This window comes from Camarhynchus parvulus, chromosome 17, assembly GCF_901933205.1.
Source record: "Camarhynchus parvulus chromosome 17, STF_HiC, whole genome shotgun sequence".
Classification (NCBI taxonomy): domain Eukaryota; kingdom Metazoa; phylum Chordata; class Aves; order Passeriformes; family Thraupidae; genus Camarhynchus; species Camarhynchus parvulus.
In genome coordinates this window covers 5,723,225-5,740,283 of record NC_044587.1, presented here as the reverse complement: position 1 = coordinate 5,740,283, position 17,059 = coordinate 5,723,225, and the positions used below count along the sequence as shown (strand labels likewise).

The 17,059-nt window shown below is 46.7% G+C and overlaps 1 protein-coding gene across 6 annotated transcripts in view; it reads right to left on the bottom strand.

Moving 5' to 3' along the window:
- Window positions 1–17,059, bottom strand: part of DNM1 (dynamin 1) — a 65,393-nt gene that overhangs the window by 20,308 nt on the left and 28,026 nt on the right. For 4 of the 6 annotated variants that reach the window (XM_030961770.1, XM_030961771.1, XM_030961766.1 and 1 more), the window contains exons 9-15: window positions 16,304–16,371; window positions 15,151–15,289; window positions 7,032–7,118; window positions 6,779–6,849; window positions 6,264–6,315; window positions 5,040–5,051; window positions 3,671–3,784 (exon numbers count right to left, since the gene is read on the bottom strand). In XM_030961770.1, coding sequence (XP_030817630.1) covers window positions 3,671–3,784; window positions 5,040–5,051; window positions 6,264–6,315; window positions 6,779–6,849; window positions 7,032–7,118; window positions 15,151–15,289; window positions 16,304–16,371 — 543 coding nt within the window. Of the gene's footprint in view, window positions 1–3,670; window positions 3,785–5,039; window positions 5,052–6,263; window positions 6,316–6,778; window positions 6,850–7,031; window positions 7,119–11,785; window positions 11,925–15,150; window positions 15,290–16,303; window positions 16,372–17,059 lie in introns of all 6 variants that reach the window. The other 2 variants (XM_030961772.1, XM_030961769.1) reach the window with 2 other exon arrangements.

Genomic DNA, 17,059 nt, shown 5'->3' with positions numbered 1-17,059 from the left:
TAAACTAGAATTGGGTAAGGGACACTGACAGGTACAGAATACACAGCTATTTAGTGCCTGTCACTTCCCCAGGACAGGAATACGTTTCAAGCAAAAGAGAAGGCATGAAGACAGAGAAGAAGCTCAACAGCATCAGGAATCAACACAATCTGTAAGGAATATGAAGCATCTGCATGCACCTAAAGTATCTAAGACTCTGCAGCCATCCCTCCTTGTACACACAGGTCTGAAATGCAGCAACATTGCATGCAACATGTGAACATCCCCAAGCCAATAAGGTCATTCTTCTTATGTAGCCACTCATTCACACAAGACCCAAATTTCTAGTACATTATTTACCTGAGTAAGGACAAAAGGTTCCATCTGTATTGAACACTCACAAAAATACCCAAAGGAAGCAGCAGATATATCCATCCACCCAGCTGTGCAAACACTCCAGCACACAGTGGCACACAGGCACTCCAGAAGGAACAGTTACCCTGTAGAGCAGGGTGTGAGCTTTACTGGCAGGAACCACAGAGCACAGTGCTCATTCCACCCTGCCTACAAGGTCCCTGTCACCAGCAGCTCTCTCCAAGCTCACAGACCATCTTTTCCAGCAGGCAGGAAAGCCCTGCAGAGTCACAGGCACTGTGCATTTCAGAAGGGATCTGGACAGGAGGAGTATTCAAATCAAATTCTTGTATCATGTCCACTGTGGCGCTTGCTGAGCAGCCAGTGTGCTCTGGTGCTGTGCTGCTGCTCCACTGGGATATTATGGCCTCCCTGAGCAAGGAAACCTCACTCCGTACAGCCAGCATCCAGAGCAGGCTCCTCCCCACCTCTCCTTCCCACTGCTGGCCTGCAGCATGATCCCACAGGGTTCAGGACATGCAGGTACCTCAGGAGGGTCGCCAGGTCCTGGGAGGCCAAGCTTTCTGTGGGGCCACTCTCCATGGGGCCAGTGTTTGACTTATTGAAAGGAGACAGGAAGAAAAACAGAGAGCCCAGGAGCACACACACATGCTCTTGGCAGCAAGGCAGAGTGGGGAGCCAACTTTCCACCCCCGCTTGGCCCACTCTTTCCTTCCCCTCCCATTCCCCAGCACACTCCTTCAGGCCCCTCCAGAGCATCAACAGCCATATATCCCTGCTAACATGTAATGCTGGGCCCTTTAAGACATTTTAAGCTTCAGTTCCTTTCTTCAGAGGCAGAGAAAAAAAACAAGCCAGTGCTGCGGAAAGACTGGTATTTCACTAATGGGGTCCAGATGTCTTCATTCCACAGACACTGGGTCCTGCCTTGTGGGACAGGGTAGGGAGGGGCAGTGTCCCCAGCCCTGCTGGCCCCAGAGGTGCTGGCCTAGCCTTCACCCTCGCCCCAGCACACACCACCTCACCCTGCTCCTTCCCCCATCAGCACCCACAGCTCTGCTACCAGCGCTTCCATCCACAAAAGGCAGATTCAGCTTTCTCCTTGTTCCCTCTGGAAAGCAGCCAGAGCACAGGGGAACTAAGACATGAGAGCCCACAAAACTGCAGGGTGGGGCAGACAGCCTCCCCCTTCCTTCCAGAGCTGAAGCAAAGAAAGACCATGGTGTACAACTTTAAAAACACATGAGACTGTTTCAGGAGATGAAGAGGACATGAGTTCTCCCAAACTGGTGAAGAAGGAGAGCTCTGTAACAAACATGTAAAAATCCCCTGTCTGTCAGGGGACCATGCACTGTGAGCAGCTCTTGGGTGTTGAGTCAGCTCCATGCAGGACTGAGGTTTGGGATGGGAATCCCCACGCTCAAGCCTCTCCCAGCTGCCCGTCAAATGCACCAACTTTTAGCCTGATTCAATATTTGAGTCCAGGCAGACGTTGCTTCCTTTCTCCCTCACAACAGCCAGTGATCAAGGAGTTGAACTTGGGGAGGAAGCAAATAAAACACACACTTCCCTTTCCCCCCTGCTCCCACTCAGTTGAAAACAAAGGCTCCTTTCTCAGAGGCAGCTCAGACCTCATTGGTGCTGGTTCTCTGTGTTTAAGGGACAGGGGCTGGCAGGGAACTGTTTTGATTAGGCAGCTCTGCAGAAGGGAAATGGTGCAGACCTCCAGTTGCTATCAACCCCCAAGGCTGCCCTCCCTCAGGAGGGGAGGGAGGTCCAATCCTCATCCCAGGCAACTGGAATCTATCAACAGTTTATACATCCCCACTGCAGACCGCCCTCCCTCCCACTCCCTGGGGGAAGAACAGGGAATTCTGATCATCTCTGTAATACAGATGCAGCAGCTGGCTTTGATTAAACTACTTGATGTTTATAACCACTCGACCTGCATATGAAGCCCAGAGGAGAGGGAAGCCTCCCCAAGCAACTCTGAACACAAAGGGCAGGGGTCTTACAGCAGAGACACACTGATTTAGAGAAAGCCATTTCAATGCCTGGTTCTTTAATTAGGAAATTGCTGCCTGCTCATCCATAGCAGCACAGCAGTCATCTCCATACAGAAAGCAATATTTAGAGGCTGATTCATCACTGTATTTGTCATCATTTCTACCTGCTGAGAAGGAAACAGGCCCACTGATAGCAACTAGACAAGAATCCAGTCCTGGCTGCAGCTCCCAGACACAACAGTGAGTGCCTCAGAACACCTGAGGGACACAAACCACAATAAGAGGCAGAGAAGTTTCTTCATTTGCAATCAGAAACCCTAATCAACTCAGGGCCATTACATCATACCAGACATTTTTAATCTCCCAGCACATTGAGGGGACTAAACCTTTCAATCACATCCTTACCAGAACCATGCAGCTATTCTTTCTATTTTCAAAGTAATCAAAAGGGACAATTATCTACCTTTGTCTTGCATTGGAAACAAGATGCTGTTGACAGTGATTTCAGCTGGAACGATTCTGTCTGCTTATAACAATTCCCACTGAAGCAGAAACACATCACAGCATGTTGCCAGAATTTCTAATATTCAAGATATCAAGCAACTCTACAGAGTAGGTCCATGTTCCTATCAGTGGTATTCCACACATCACTGTACTTCTGATCAGCAGAACTCTGACCATTTACAACTCAAACAATTTTAAATACAACATTTTAAATATGTTATTTTTATATTGGCATGCTCAATATAGAATCAGTGAAAAGACATTCCTACTTTGCACGCTTAAGAGCTGTACCTGGGTGAGATTAACTAATTTACTCCAAGTCAGAAGGAGCCAGTACCTGAGCTAGAGCTTCAGGTCCACAGCTCCTGTTGCTTTGCTCTGAGAGAGCTTTTTTCTTGGAACCAGGAGATGCATGAAATCACTGCCACGTGCCTTCAGAAAACTCACTGCTGCCCCACAAATGCCTGAAAGTCCAAATCTTGGAACTAACCCATCACACCCTTGATGATCACAGCTGCCACAGCAAAACGAATAAAGGTCAAATTCATTCCAAATGCCTGTCAACTTCCCACTAAGCCAGAACTTCAAGCATAAATATTACTCCTTGTGCGTCAAACAAGCCACATTCACATCAATTCTGAAATGCTCAGCAGTACTGAGGCCATGGGGAGCCTGGCCCAAGGATAGTTTCAGCTTGTCACAAGCTGCAGACAGCACTCAGAAGTTTCATCTGTAATACCCAGTGACCTGAAGGGCTGGTCCTCATCAGATGCCTGAGACTTGAGCAGCAGAGTTGAGATACTCACCTCATCATCCTTGTACCAGGAGAGGTTCTCTGCTGTCAGGACAAACCAATACTCCTTGGAGCCACCCTTCATGATCCCAATGTTGTTGATGGTGAGCCAGCCTTTCCGGATCACCTGAGGGGTGGAAGCAGTGAGCATTAACAAGGACAATCATTCCTGGCCTCAGGTGACAGAGGAGGGATCCAAGGGTATCCCTACATGCAGAGCAGTATGGAAAGACAAGGAACATGGTGCTCTCTGCTGCTGCCAGAAGAGCCCCCATTCAACTGGCCAGTGGAGGTCATTGCCCCAAAAGGGCCAGGAACAGCATAAAAAGGAGGCAGGAAGGAACCTGGCAGTGCTGTGCATTATACCCTCTGCCAAGAGGAAAGAGATACAGAAAGAACTACACCAGGAGTGCCTTGGACACAATCCACAAGCACCAAATCACAGCAAAACACCCAGAAGAGGCCACATCTAGAGGAAACCAGGACACCAGCACACCTTTCTGCAAGTGTGGAGTGCTTCACTCAACTCAGGGTAGGGGGAACTAGCTCAGGACACAACCAAGCACCCCAGAAAGAATTTAGTTTAATTAAAGAAGTCACTAAGGATAACAGAACAAAATGGTGCATCTGGAATTAGTATCCTGGACTTCAGCATACCCAGGTATTTGGGCAGTCATATTAATCTTGGGCAAGACAAGTTCCTAGAAGTTTAGTCTGTAAAGAAGCCAGGTTATTACTCTCTAGGGGACTCCTATTCACCAAGTGCTAGTTCAGAACCCCACACTTGCCATAATCAAATGCAGGTATGCATCAGCTTAAAGACATTAGCTTTTACTGTTACTGCACTATTCACACCCAGAAACATCTGCATGCTTTATTTGTACTGTGTTGTATGAATATGCTTGCTGAAAACTTCCTGGCATGGAAAAACCATGAGACTGCACTGTGTATTAGCTGGTTGCATTGTGTGAGCAACCTACCCAGGTGGCCTACCCAGTTACCTGCCCTGAGGTACAGGATCATTTAATTGGCAATTTACTCTGTAAAGGCAAACATAGGAGCCTCGGATGTTCAGCTTCTGCCTTCTAAGCTCGAGCTAGTCCTACTCTCCATGTGGACAGGAGGGGGCAGTGGAACAGAACTGCATATCCTTGGATTGCTGCTTTCTATCTCCACCCACTCGAAAGATGTACCGCAGTTCTGAATTCTTCCTCAACATACTACCTGTGCACCTCGTTTCTGCTTCATCTGTGTCTAATGCCAGCTGCCCTCCTCTCCCCATTCGGCAGCAGAGGGAATAATGTGTTTATGCCCTGGTTTTGCCTTCCCAGATGCAACATTAATGTTCATTAGCACACCCTGCTGAGTGGCCTTCTACTCACCAGGATCTCATCCTGCAAAGGGGAACCATAGCAACAGCAGCAGAGCAGAGAGCAGGAGAGGAGCAAAGAGAGGAGAGATTATTACCAGGAAAGCTGGAGCAGGAGAAGAGAGGCTCAAAAATAAAATAAAATAAATTGGAGGCTGGTACCAAATCTTTTACCCCAGGTGTTAACACAAGCAACCCCCATCCCAAAATAAATCTGCTAATGGGAAAGCGAAAGCACTTTAGAGGTAGATCCGGAGTCTGCCCTTTGCACTCTTCTACCCTCAGCTCTACTGGAAGGGACTGCAGAGGATGGGATTCCCTACAGCTGCTCCAAAATGGCTGGCTGGCCAGCCCAACCTGCTGAGGACACCTGCCTGCCAACAATCTGAAACACTCTGCAACGTCATGTCTAGGGAGAGGTGGCCAACATTCTGTTATGAAGATAGATGTCAGGAGTGAATGTCTTTTTAAAAGACTAAGAAAAAGCATTTGCTTCCATTCTCTATGAAGCTGCCTGTAAGGCTTTGTTTCCAAGATCTTCTAGCCAAGATAGCCTTGCCATGTCCCCAGCAAATCTGGGACAAAGTGTCATTATTCTCTTTTTACTTCTGTGTACACTCCTTACAGTTCCTGGAGGATTAAGGGAAGTCCTCCCCTCCACTGCTGTCTTCTCCCATGGGTGTATTCTGATACAAACCCACTGCAACCATGGCTGTCATCACTCTCTAGCTCCCTGTACAGAGATTATACACTTCCAGAGAAGTTTTTCAGAAAAAGAGCCCATGAACTCTCTTGAAATCTCTTTTCAGAAAGTAGATACCACTCATGGGAAAAGACAACTAGAAAGAACAATTCTGTAAGAGGTCAGACCTGGTGTTCTGTACCTCCCACCTTGGCAGGAGAGTTGGCACAGTTAGTGAAGGGGCTGAACAAACAGGAATTCACAGAACATTAATTAATATGGATTTCTACCAGAAAAGAAAGACCTGATCTTGATGATCAAGCTGCCATTGCCCTCCATTGCTGCCAGATGCTCAGTTCTTCCTGACTGCAGATAGCCTAAACCACTATCCTCCAGTTATAAACAGTTTGATGAGTTAAAAACAACAAAAAAGAGGCAACACAATGAAACAACTTGGAGCAGTGCTGCATCCAGCCCAGCACTTGTCCACCTGGTGGATTCCAGGTAGCAAACATGTCCTCCTTGCAGCAGTGAAGGAGATGGAACTTGGCCTACCTGGTTACCAGCGGCCTTCTTCTTGCTCATCTGGCTGCTCCTCTGCTGAGCACTGAAAACAACAGCAGAGACATTCAAAACTTCTAAGGCTCTTCTTGATCACCTGAATTCCCTTCCCTTTGGATAGCTGCTGCAATCAGCTGGGGCCCCCCAGCACTGACTTCCGAGCCTTAATAACCCAATCTTTTGCCATCTGCTCTCTCAGCCTGGACTACTCATCTTCTTGCTCCCACATGAACCTCATTTGGGTCACTAACCCTCCACAGCTGCTGGGTTTTTTTGTTCTGACACAAATCTAATCCTGTAACACCCCCTTCCAGGCATCTCTATTCTCACCCCAGCCTTGCAATCCAGAGCCACTGAAAAAATAAGCAATACTGAGAGCTGCTGCACCATTTTTGGGACAATAGCATCTGCACCAGGGCCCTCTGCACCTCCTATACTGGAGCAGCTACAGGACAGAGCCACAGGACGCACACGTGGAGAAGAGGAGGCAATAGGAGGTGGGTGCTTACTTGGCAAAGCCAATGAAATCCTCGTGGTTTGTGTTCATGTAAGCCAGCTCAATGTCTATTAGAAGCATGACCTGCCAAAGAGAGGCACAGACAGGAGGTTAGTGACTGACACTGCTAACAGGGCACACAGAGCCCTGCACACTGTTCATCCAATCCCCTCTGCAGCCAGACACCCCTTGGCTCAGGCCCAACTCAGACATCCTCAAAAGGTGTCCCCCAGCCAGTTCCCCCGACACACACTCCTGATCCCCACCTGGTCCTTGGTCCTGCCCTCTCTCTCCCGGATGTGGGTGGTGACAATCCTCTCCATCTCCTCCCGCAGGTGAGGGTACTGGCTGAGCTGCAGGAGAGAGGAAACACGTGCACATGGGAAAGGGAGGTAAAAAGGGGGCTGCAGCCCCCCACATGTACACATGCACACATACACCTTGCTACCAGATACTCTCAAGGGAAGTTGTAGAAAGCTGGACTTGCAGACAGATTTTTCCAAGTTCCTGGAGGTCCGTTGCAGGCAAAGTTAATTTCTGCTTGCTCTGGGCTTTACAGAAAAGCCCTTTTCAGTGTTGCAGCAACCTTTCTGTCTCACCAGAGACCTGCTCCAAACGCATCACATTCTTCCTGTCATGAGGCTTTTGGCAAACTCCAGATATAAGTGCACTGCTTCTTGCTGGTGGGATTTTTCCCATTTAAATGAGTAGTTTCTCTAAATGTTAAGCATCTCACTGTAGCAGCTAAGCAGGTGAATGGCCTGTTCTTACAACCTGTTAAGTCCTCTAGGAAGTGAAGTGGATTTCAGTCCCTGTTTGCTGAGCGACTAAGCGAAAGCATCTGTCTCTCTCCGACATCTGCAAGCAGAGACACAGGATCTGAGCAGCTCAAGGCTTCATGTCTTCAAGAAACACCGAGCTCTGGGCATCCAGCTGCTTCTACCTGTGCTGGGGCAGGATTACATAACTGAGATCTGTGCTCACATTGCATCTACAGCACATTTTTTGCCACATTACTGAGGAGTGAATCCTTTCCTGCCCACACTGAGAAGCAGGAGGACTCTGGTAGCTGTGATTTTCAAGGGAAGATTATCTACAGAGATAATACCTGAGTTGCACTTCTAGAATCAGCACCTTTAAAGTCCTCTGGGTTTCCACAGCTCCTGCCTTCTTGCCTAGAGTCATAAACCTCTAGTGATTCCTACAGCAACAACTGTTGCATCTCAGGTCAAGCCCAGCACAGCCAAATGAAATTAAACCTCTAGATCCAGAATCCAGCCCTTTCTTCGCTACTTCACCTATCCCCTGGGAAACTATTTTCCCTGTTTTTCTAAATATTATCTCCAATTTCACTATGATGTCAAACAGTATTTCCCAATATCAGTCTTTTATACCTGCTCAAGGAGATATGTAAAAAGAAAATCTCATTTGCCCAAGACATGTACTGCATTTGTTTTGTTCCTCCCATTTATGAAATCTTCTTCTTAAACTGGTTTGCCCTTTTTTTTGTATACATAATTATAACATGCTACAAAGAACAGCCTCAAAATGTGCAGCATCACTTCTGGAAGCCAGAACCCACACTAACCACCAGCAATATTCCTAACATCTGCCAACAAATAGTTTCAAACCCTTTGAGCTCCCTTGCAGTCAAACAATTTGCAATAGCCTAGAACTGGAATTTGGACTAGATTTGACACTATTTTTAAATGTGCAGTTTGTTTTTGAAGGCCACAGAGGCAGGAAAAAAAGTGGAATTTGTGTTACCCAGTACCACCTTGTCTTAAAAGCAGAAACTGGGTGTTCTCCATGATCTTTTGGTTCAGGCAGCTGGTTGCTTCAGAGACAGACAGGGAAAGCTTCCTGTTTCCTTTGGGGGGTTGGCAAAGGATAGATGGGCAAGTTATGTCAAACAGAAAAAACAGGAAGTTGGAAAACCTTCAAGCAAGTCTCAGCTTCTTTGCTTCAAATTTTAAAAAAAAATCAACAAACAAACACAGTCAAACAAAAACCACATGAAATCTCCCCCCACCATCCCAGTCCCAACCAGTTCAAATGCACACAAAGTGCAAAACAAGTAGTGCTTTATTCAGAATCCAGCTCGTCCAGCAACATCCATGTGCAAAAATAAATTGGCAGCATTGGTCCCCATGCAGGCGCTTCTGACCCCAAGCATGCACAGGAGCAGCAAGGGTGGGCAAGGAGAAAGGATAAACAAGCCACAGGATGTCACACCACCAAGGAACATGCAACAGGGTATAGAGGGGCAAGGAGTTATCACCAGCAGGACAAACAGCACCCAGAAATGCCATGACTCTGAAAGACAGGAGAGCAGGCGACCCTTCGAGGGGTAAAGTCTGTCAGCCTGGGATTGTGTCCCAGCTCAGTGGGGTTTCCATCCTGCTTTAGCATCATTTTCCTGTTTAATCAAAATACAAGCTTACAGCCCTCTTTGAAAACCAATTTGTCCCAATGCTCCTTAGTTCCCCTCTTTGCAGATTCTACGAGTCCTTGCCAGCACTCCAGAGATCAACCTTCAGCTGAAGGGCTGCTGACTTGCAAGACTTTCCTGCACTTGTGAGACACTGCAGTGCAGTCTGGCACAGAAGGTTCCTGCTTTTGGAAAAACACTAGCTAGAACATTATCTTCCTAAATGTAAGGGAGCATGCTTATACCAGCTTTCTGCTGCTTTTGGAGCTACCCTTCAGTAGGAAGAAGCTCAGAATCAAGCCAGTCACAGGACAGCTGTTAATGGCTGTCTTCTTCAGCCCTCAACTTTGTCTAATAGTCAAGAAATAGTCAATTTTCATACAGGAAAACTGTACTGTGAACACAGATGGGTTTGTCACCTTCTGTGTTCTTTGATAGTCTAATAATATTCAATCTATACAGCTTTATCAACTGTACATACAATGATTTCTTCACCATCTGAGGTGAAATGAAATAATTGTGAGAAAACATAAACAATAACACACAACAGTTCAGGACAGCAACAAACCAAGGCTACAGGACTGTTAAGCTAATTCAAGAGGTGTTAGCCCAAGCAGCCTTTCCTTCCAGAAGCCTTGCAGGACTTCTGGTGAATTTAAAGGTTTTTGTCATCTTTTTAGATGCAGCATCAGTCCACAAAATGGCAGGCTGGGTATTACCTTACAATTAGCATCAGTCCTAAAGTAGCCTTTTCCAGATGCTTCCCCTAATAGCACATGCTCTTGTCCATGTCAAGCAGTTAGAGCTATAACATGCAAAATAAATATTGCAAATTAACTAATGTCCCTGTGCTGTTACTACCTTATGGCAACAGAACCCATCTCAGTCCAGCTGTAATCCTTAAGTGGCCTTTTCTTTCTTTCTACTCTTTCAGAGGGAGGTACAGGCAAGATTAACCTTCTCACTACATGCAGACATTTGACTTAAAACATTACTAAAGCCTTCCTTTTTCTTCCAGGACTATTGCTATGTGTTTTCGTTGAGGCAGTTATTTTACATCTAACATCTGCCTCCCTGGCCTCTCTGGCTTTAATCACACCATTAGTCTCCTACAGTGTCACTATCACCTTCCTTACAGGATTACCCAGGTTGCATCACCTTGGAATATCCTCACAGGGTCATCCATCACATCATGGATTAAAAATCCACAGAGCAAGTGGGTATCCAGCCACTCTAATGACATGATCCAACAGAGAAACTAGAATTCAACACCCCTGGGGTTTTTATCATCACCCTTCTCTCTCCCCACCCAGAGCAGACATCACCAGCTGGATACAGAACACAGTGCAAGTAATCACACCCACCAAAATAAAAATCCACATCAGAAACAGACTGAGAAGGAGTTGCTCTGCCTCACATCAGACCCCACAATATAGCAACAGCAGGACTCCTCAAGAAATAGACTGGGCAGAGCTTGGGGCATGTCAAAGATGAGTTCTTACAGAAGTGAAATGAGCTCCGCATTTCTAAGTGGGCCAGATCTTATTAACTCATCTTCTGCCCTCACTCTGAACTCACATCACTTCTTATCTTCCCCTCTTTCCTAATTTAGGGCTCACCAAAATGCTGGTGAGTCTGGCTGTAACCCTGGAAGAAGGAAACCATAATTTCCAAGTCCTAAAATAGCCCATGGAACATTCCTTTCCAACTTAGTTTCCAGAACATACTTCTGTTGTGCCAGATGTTTCTTCTGGCCCCTCGCTGGTAAGTTTAACACCAATTGCCACATCTGCCTTTTTTTTAAAGGAGGCATGTGGTGCCCTCTCCTGGAAGGAACCAGCCCGGGAACCAAAGCCACTCCTGCCCCAGCCTCCAAGAAGTATTTGACACCTTTCCTGTCACTCTCCACCTGCTGCTGCCCTCAGGCTCCACCTCCTGTGGTTCACAGCAAGCAAGGAAAAGCACCACACTACTTCCCCCTGAGCATAGTCCATGGAGTGAGAAATCAGCAGGAGAATGATGCAGAGGGTGTAATGCCTGGAAAAGCTCTTCTCGAAGCCTTTTGGAGCTCTGAATGTCCCTTGCAGAACATCTTGCACCTCAGACTTTTAACCAGCTGCTGTTCTGTAGATGCCATGGTTCAATATGCAGTGCAGACCACTCATGCTGTGGGGGTGGGAGGTCTTTTTCTGCCTTTTTATCTTTTTCTAGGGTACCTGGATTTAAGGGGGTCCTAAAATAACAACTAAAAAGTTCCAAATGTGCAGGTAATGGCACAGCAAACTGGTCTTACAAAGGGTTTGATCCACACTGAGCCAAACAGAGGAAAAAGTTATGCCAGAGTAACCCACTGGGACCCAGCTCACTGCTCAGCTAAAGAGGCGTCACCCACTCCCCCTGGCCTGCCTTTGAACTGCTCCTGTACCTGCAGGTTGCTGCTCTCCTCTAGATGCATTGTTATATCAATTTTCTCTCTCTCGATTTGCTGGAGTTCCTGGTGTGTGTGTGTGTGTGTGTGTGGAGAAACAGCATGGAAGTGTGTGGGAAGGGGATGGGCATTGACCTTTCTTTGATTTTTTGTTTCTTTACCTTTTCGCTACACTTTCTGATGGTGGATGTGAGCTCACTCACTACCATATCCACACACTTCAGACTTGGCTCCTTCAACTTCTGCACCTGCTTTTTCACTATGGCTTCAAAAGCGAGGTCAGGCGTGAAGAGACCCGTTCTGCATGGCAGGGGAAGGGTGGGAGGAAGCAACGAGGAAGAAGAAAGCAAAGCAGAGAAAGAGCAGGAAGGAGGAAGAAAGAAGGAAGGAAGAGGGAGAAGAGAGAAAACACAAGGCAAAATGAGAAGTGAGATTTTGGTTCATTCCATTAGCTTACTGAACCAGGTGAGCATTGCTATGGGGCCTGTGCACTGCCAAGTATCAGGAGAGTCTACAGGCAAATGGAAGTGTCAAAGGGGGAATGAGGTAGGAGCAGCTGGGCCAGTGAAATGGTGAGCTGTCAGGAGCAAGATGGATGAATGGAGCCCCCAGGGATCAAGTGATCACTTCCTGAAGGAAAGCTTCTTAGGATTTCAAGACAGAACTTTTTGCCAGCAAGCCACTGTCCCTTTTCCTAGAGTTTCATCATTTATCATTTCTCTTTATCTCATTTCCCTTTCCTTCCCACCATAGTTAACTTCCCTTCCAAGTTTTCCTTATTCCAGCTGCAGGAAGCCTGAACAGGAGCGAGGCTAAGACCTCAGAGGTCTGTCACTTGCACCTTGTTTTGGGAGAGCTGAACTGATGTCTCTCAGTTGCAGGGATGTGAGCAAACCACTCTACTTACAGGACATTATTTCATCTCACCCACCTTCCCTTCAACATCAGCTTCCTCAGTAAGAATAGATGCACCCAGTATTTAGGAAAATGCAAAAGTGCTACAGGACATCCACAGCTATACAAAGCATCCATTATACCTGCAGCATCAGACCCAACACAGGCCTGCTGTGATTTATAAGGAGCTATTAATTTCCATTGATATTTTGTGGTCTGTGTTCTCAATGGCTCCACTCAAAAAGAACAGAAAGTTCACAGAAACTAAAGTTACTAAAATATAGCCAAGATCAATCCAATTCAAGACTACTGCACCAAAAAAAAGTCTTTCAGCACTTCTTTTAACACTTCAGAGCTTCTACTGGATGCTCTTTGTTACACAATCTGAGTTACTTGTCTTACCATGGGCCATTACTACTTTGCCAGTGCTTTCAGGGAATAACATCCCCTTGGCATGGGAATGGGATATTGCTTTTCTAAAGCTGCAGTTTATAATCACACCTGGGGTGCCTGCAGCTACCAGCAATCCTGGGATGGCTATAAATAACCACCCCTTCATGTAAATCAGGTATTTACTCCTTCACCTCATCTTTCACATCTCTGTGGATAACACCTGCAAGTCCCCAAGCAACACCAGCAACACTCTTCAACGTGTATTAGGGCATGTACAACCACTCTGCCTTTTAAGCAGCAGAGAGCTGGAATATGTTACAGGATTTGGATTCACCTAAGGGTCTTTCTACAGGTGCCAACAATGCCTCTTCTGAGCAAAGCAAGAGCATTTCCAGAGCCCAGTTCACATCCTCTGACCCAGCAGAGGCTTCCTACTAATCCAGTTGCCCAGCTAAGCTCCAGTTATGATGTTTACCTCACCGGACTTCAGGGGAAGTCTGATTTTTTTTTTAATTAGTCCCTTACAATACCTGAGTATCACCTGAATGACAGTATTTTGTTTCCTCATAAACAAAATTGTAACCATGGCTACTAGAGTACACACAGAGCAACCAGAACTGAAGTCAACCATGAACACCTTAGCAGTAGGATCCAAGCTGAAATGGAATCCTTTATTCCTGAATCTGTGCTATTTCCCGCCAATCCATCTAGTCTCTTCTCCTCCCATATCTCCCACCCTGCTGTACCCACCACCTGATCACTTGAGGAACTGCTGCCTTCAAAACAGAGGGTTTATTCTCAAATTATCAGTAAAAAGAGGAATGAAAAAGAAACAATGAAGTAAGAAATTGGAAGTGAAGAAAAAAGGATGCAATGAGAAAGAATCAATGGGCAGTTTTGAATAGCAACTGATGGATGGAGAACAAATCAAAATAAGCTTCAGAGGGCACAAAAAAGGAGGGCCCTTCTGATCCAGTTAGCAGGTGACTCTGGATACTTGGCAGCCCGAGGGCCTGTGCTTACCTGTCAACAGGCTCTAATGGCAATTTTCTGGGTGCTTCCCACAGTCACACACCCCAAGAGAGGACAGCAGGACAGAAAAAGGAAGCTCCTCCAGCACTCTAGGAACCTGAGCAACCTCTCACTGCATCCACTTTGCTCTCCCAGTCTGTCCTGGGGGGCAAAGCATGTGTCTGCACACCTGAGCCCTTCTGCAGAGGCTCTTGGCCCTAAGGACCAGGCACTTGTGCAAGGATGGCAAGTGTCACCACTTGGGCACCTGTCCCCACCCTTGCTGAGAGGGGGGTCAGCCTCTGTGGAAACCTCCTGCAGTGCCCATTTACCTGCACCTGAAAAGCCAGTGGCGATTCCAGTCTCCAGTGCCCACCTAGTTCTAACTGAGGTGCCTTTTCACCAGCACCCAGCCCTGCCTGAAGCAGCAAGTCATGGCTGAGAAGAATGACACAAGTAATCTTATCTTGCTCCCTTTCAACCCCAACCTAAAAAACAAAAGCTGACACATCCAAAGGGCAGAATCAAGGCTCCCACCCTTGATCCCAAAAAATACCAGGATGGATCCCAAAGGGCAAAGCCTGATGTCCTCTCTCTTGAGAGAGAGAGCACAGATGGAGCCCAGAGGCTGATGAACATTTCTAACTTGCTTCTTCTCAGCCATGTGCTGCTATTCCAGATCAGGATATGGACCAAACCAACCAGAAACCAAGCCAAACACCACAGGAACTTTTCTTTGAGATACAACCCACAACTGTAAGTGCTGTAGCTCTAAATTTCAGCCCCATACATCGCCCAAGGGCAACTCTGGGATTAATCCTCTCACTTCTACAAGAACAGAGGGCACACAATTTAAATCCCAGTCTCTGGCTTGGAAAATAAACCAACATAATAAATTTCAAGAAAAATGTAGCCATAGCGAAATACCCTTGGTTTTCAAAGGAACCAGGAGTCATGCTACAGACAAAGGGGTAGCCAGGACATCTCCAGAATGCCTCAGCTCTAAAAGATTCAGGGAGCAGGGCCATAGCACACATTCTACAGGGCTTCCTTTCTGTTTGGCTTGTTGGCTGGATCGCTCCAGGCTGGTTCTGCTCAGGTCTAGTCATGCTGAGGAGGTGGTGAAAACACCAAGTGTGGCTGCAGGCAAGTCCCTGCCCAGGTCACGATGCTGCGCCGCAGCCAGCGAGCAGGTGGAAGGTGCCAACTCCATGCTGCCTCTGGTTACCTTCTTGGTGCACTGTCTAACAGTACTGATTAACTCCGAAATGACCATGTCCACGCATTTCAGGCAAGGTTCTTTAATCTTCTTCACCTGCTTTTTCACAATGGTCTCAAAGGCCATGTCAGGTGTGAAGAGACCGGTTCTAAACACCCAGGATGGGGACAAGACAAGGCAGGAAGGGAGAAGGGGCAAGGAGAATGTCACAGAGTTACACACACATCTTGGAGCAGGCACCACCATCACCAAAACCCGGGACATTTGGGCTGGGAAGTGTCACATCCCCTGGAAAAGCCCTGACTGAAGTTCATTAAAAATGAGGGATGCTTGGCATTTGCAAGGAAGGAGGTGCTGAGGGCAAACTCAGTCTTAGCTGGACAGTCATAGCCAGGTCACCATTTCACCTCAGGCTAAGGGTGGCAGGGGCTGACCGCTCCACAGTGTATTTGACCTCAGAGGTGTAGAGGAGATGAGACCTGCTCTGGAAGATTTTCTTAAAGGCTAGGACACTGACATCTGATACCCTTTATCAAGTTCAGCTGGTAGCTGACCAAGAGAAAGGAATGAAAATAAATCTAGGTCAGTGTTTGTTCACATCCCTGTATGCAGAAGGGCTCCAATGGGCACCTTCCCAAGAGCAGCACAACTCAGGGTCTCAGGGCTGCATTTTCTGACAACTCACCTTCACACTGAAGGGAATACAGATCTGTTTGCTAACTATATGGGGCCAGTGGGTGGGACCCTGTTGATGGGCACACCAGTGTTCCCTCAAATCTCTAGGGGATGAGGGGCTCTGTACCAATACTTGTTTTGAACAACTAACTGCTGGTTAGTGTGAAAATCAATGTTTTAGTTTTAACTAAACAAAGGACTAGTATGAGGTTGCATCCCTCTTCCTGCCCTTTCCTATGTAAAGGCCCCAGGAAGGATGAAGAAGATGTCAAGATACCCAGGCTTTTACCTTGTAGGCTTCTGTGACTCCCACATGGGAAAAGAAAGCAAACTCTTGAATGACTGCCCCTATTCCCAGATTCAAGTCAGAGCTTATCCCCCCCTTTGGCTGACCTACCGTACCTCTGAAGTCTTCAACTCCATTTGGAAGGTCTAGAAGTATTTACAAGGCTTTTCAGCCAGAGCTCTGCCTGTGTGTGATACGTGCCTGATACCGTGGATGTTCTTGATGGCGTAGCTGATCTCCCGCCGCAGCTCCTTCTCATCAAACTCCATCTGCACCAGGAGACAACTCCATCAGAAACCTTCTGACATTGGTTTGGACAGCAGCAGACTTTGAAGAGAAGAGGTCCCATGCCAGCACTACCATGTGACACACGAGATTGTATCCAACACTTGGGCTAATGAGTCCAGCCACAAAACTGCTGTGGCCAAAGCAGGACACCCTGTACACACATGAATAGCTATGGGCCTCCATTTACAGATGCTCCAGCTGCTCTTAAGGAGGTTCTTTGAGGTAAAGCACTAGGACTGAAGTGTTAGATGGCTTTCTAAAGAAAATTGGTTTGCCTCACAACATTTAGCAAGAGATCTTGGCAGCTGCTTTTTCAGTGAACACCACAAATGGATAAAACATTTTGTGTGAATCACAAATCTAACACAAGGCTGTTTATTTCAGTAGAAAGGCCTCATCTTATTCAAATGTGAAAAAAAGAAAGCCAATGCAAAAAATACTGAAGCAGAAAGATCTGCTCTTAAGTTTGTTCCAACTGACACCATAAAAAGATTTTCAGTACCTATCCTGATCAGGTTAGTGTACTTCACCATCCAAGAAAACTGTTTGTCAATAAGAATCCTCTTCCACTGTTAAGAGGTGAGTACAGTTTCTATAGCACTCCCACCTCCAGGCCATTGATAGGGCCAGACAGAAGTAACACCAGGTATACCTACAATTATTTTTCCT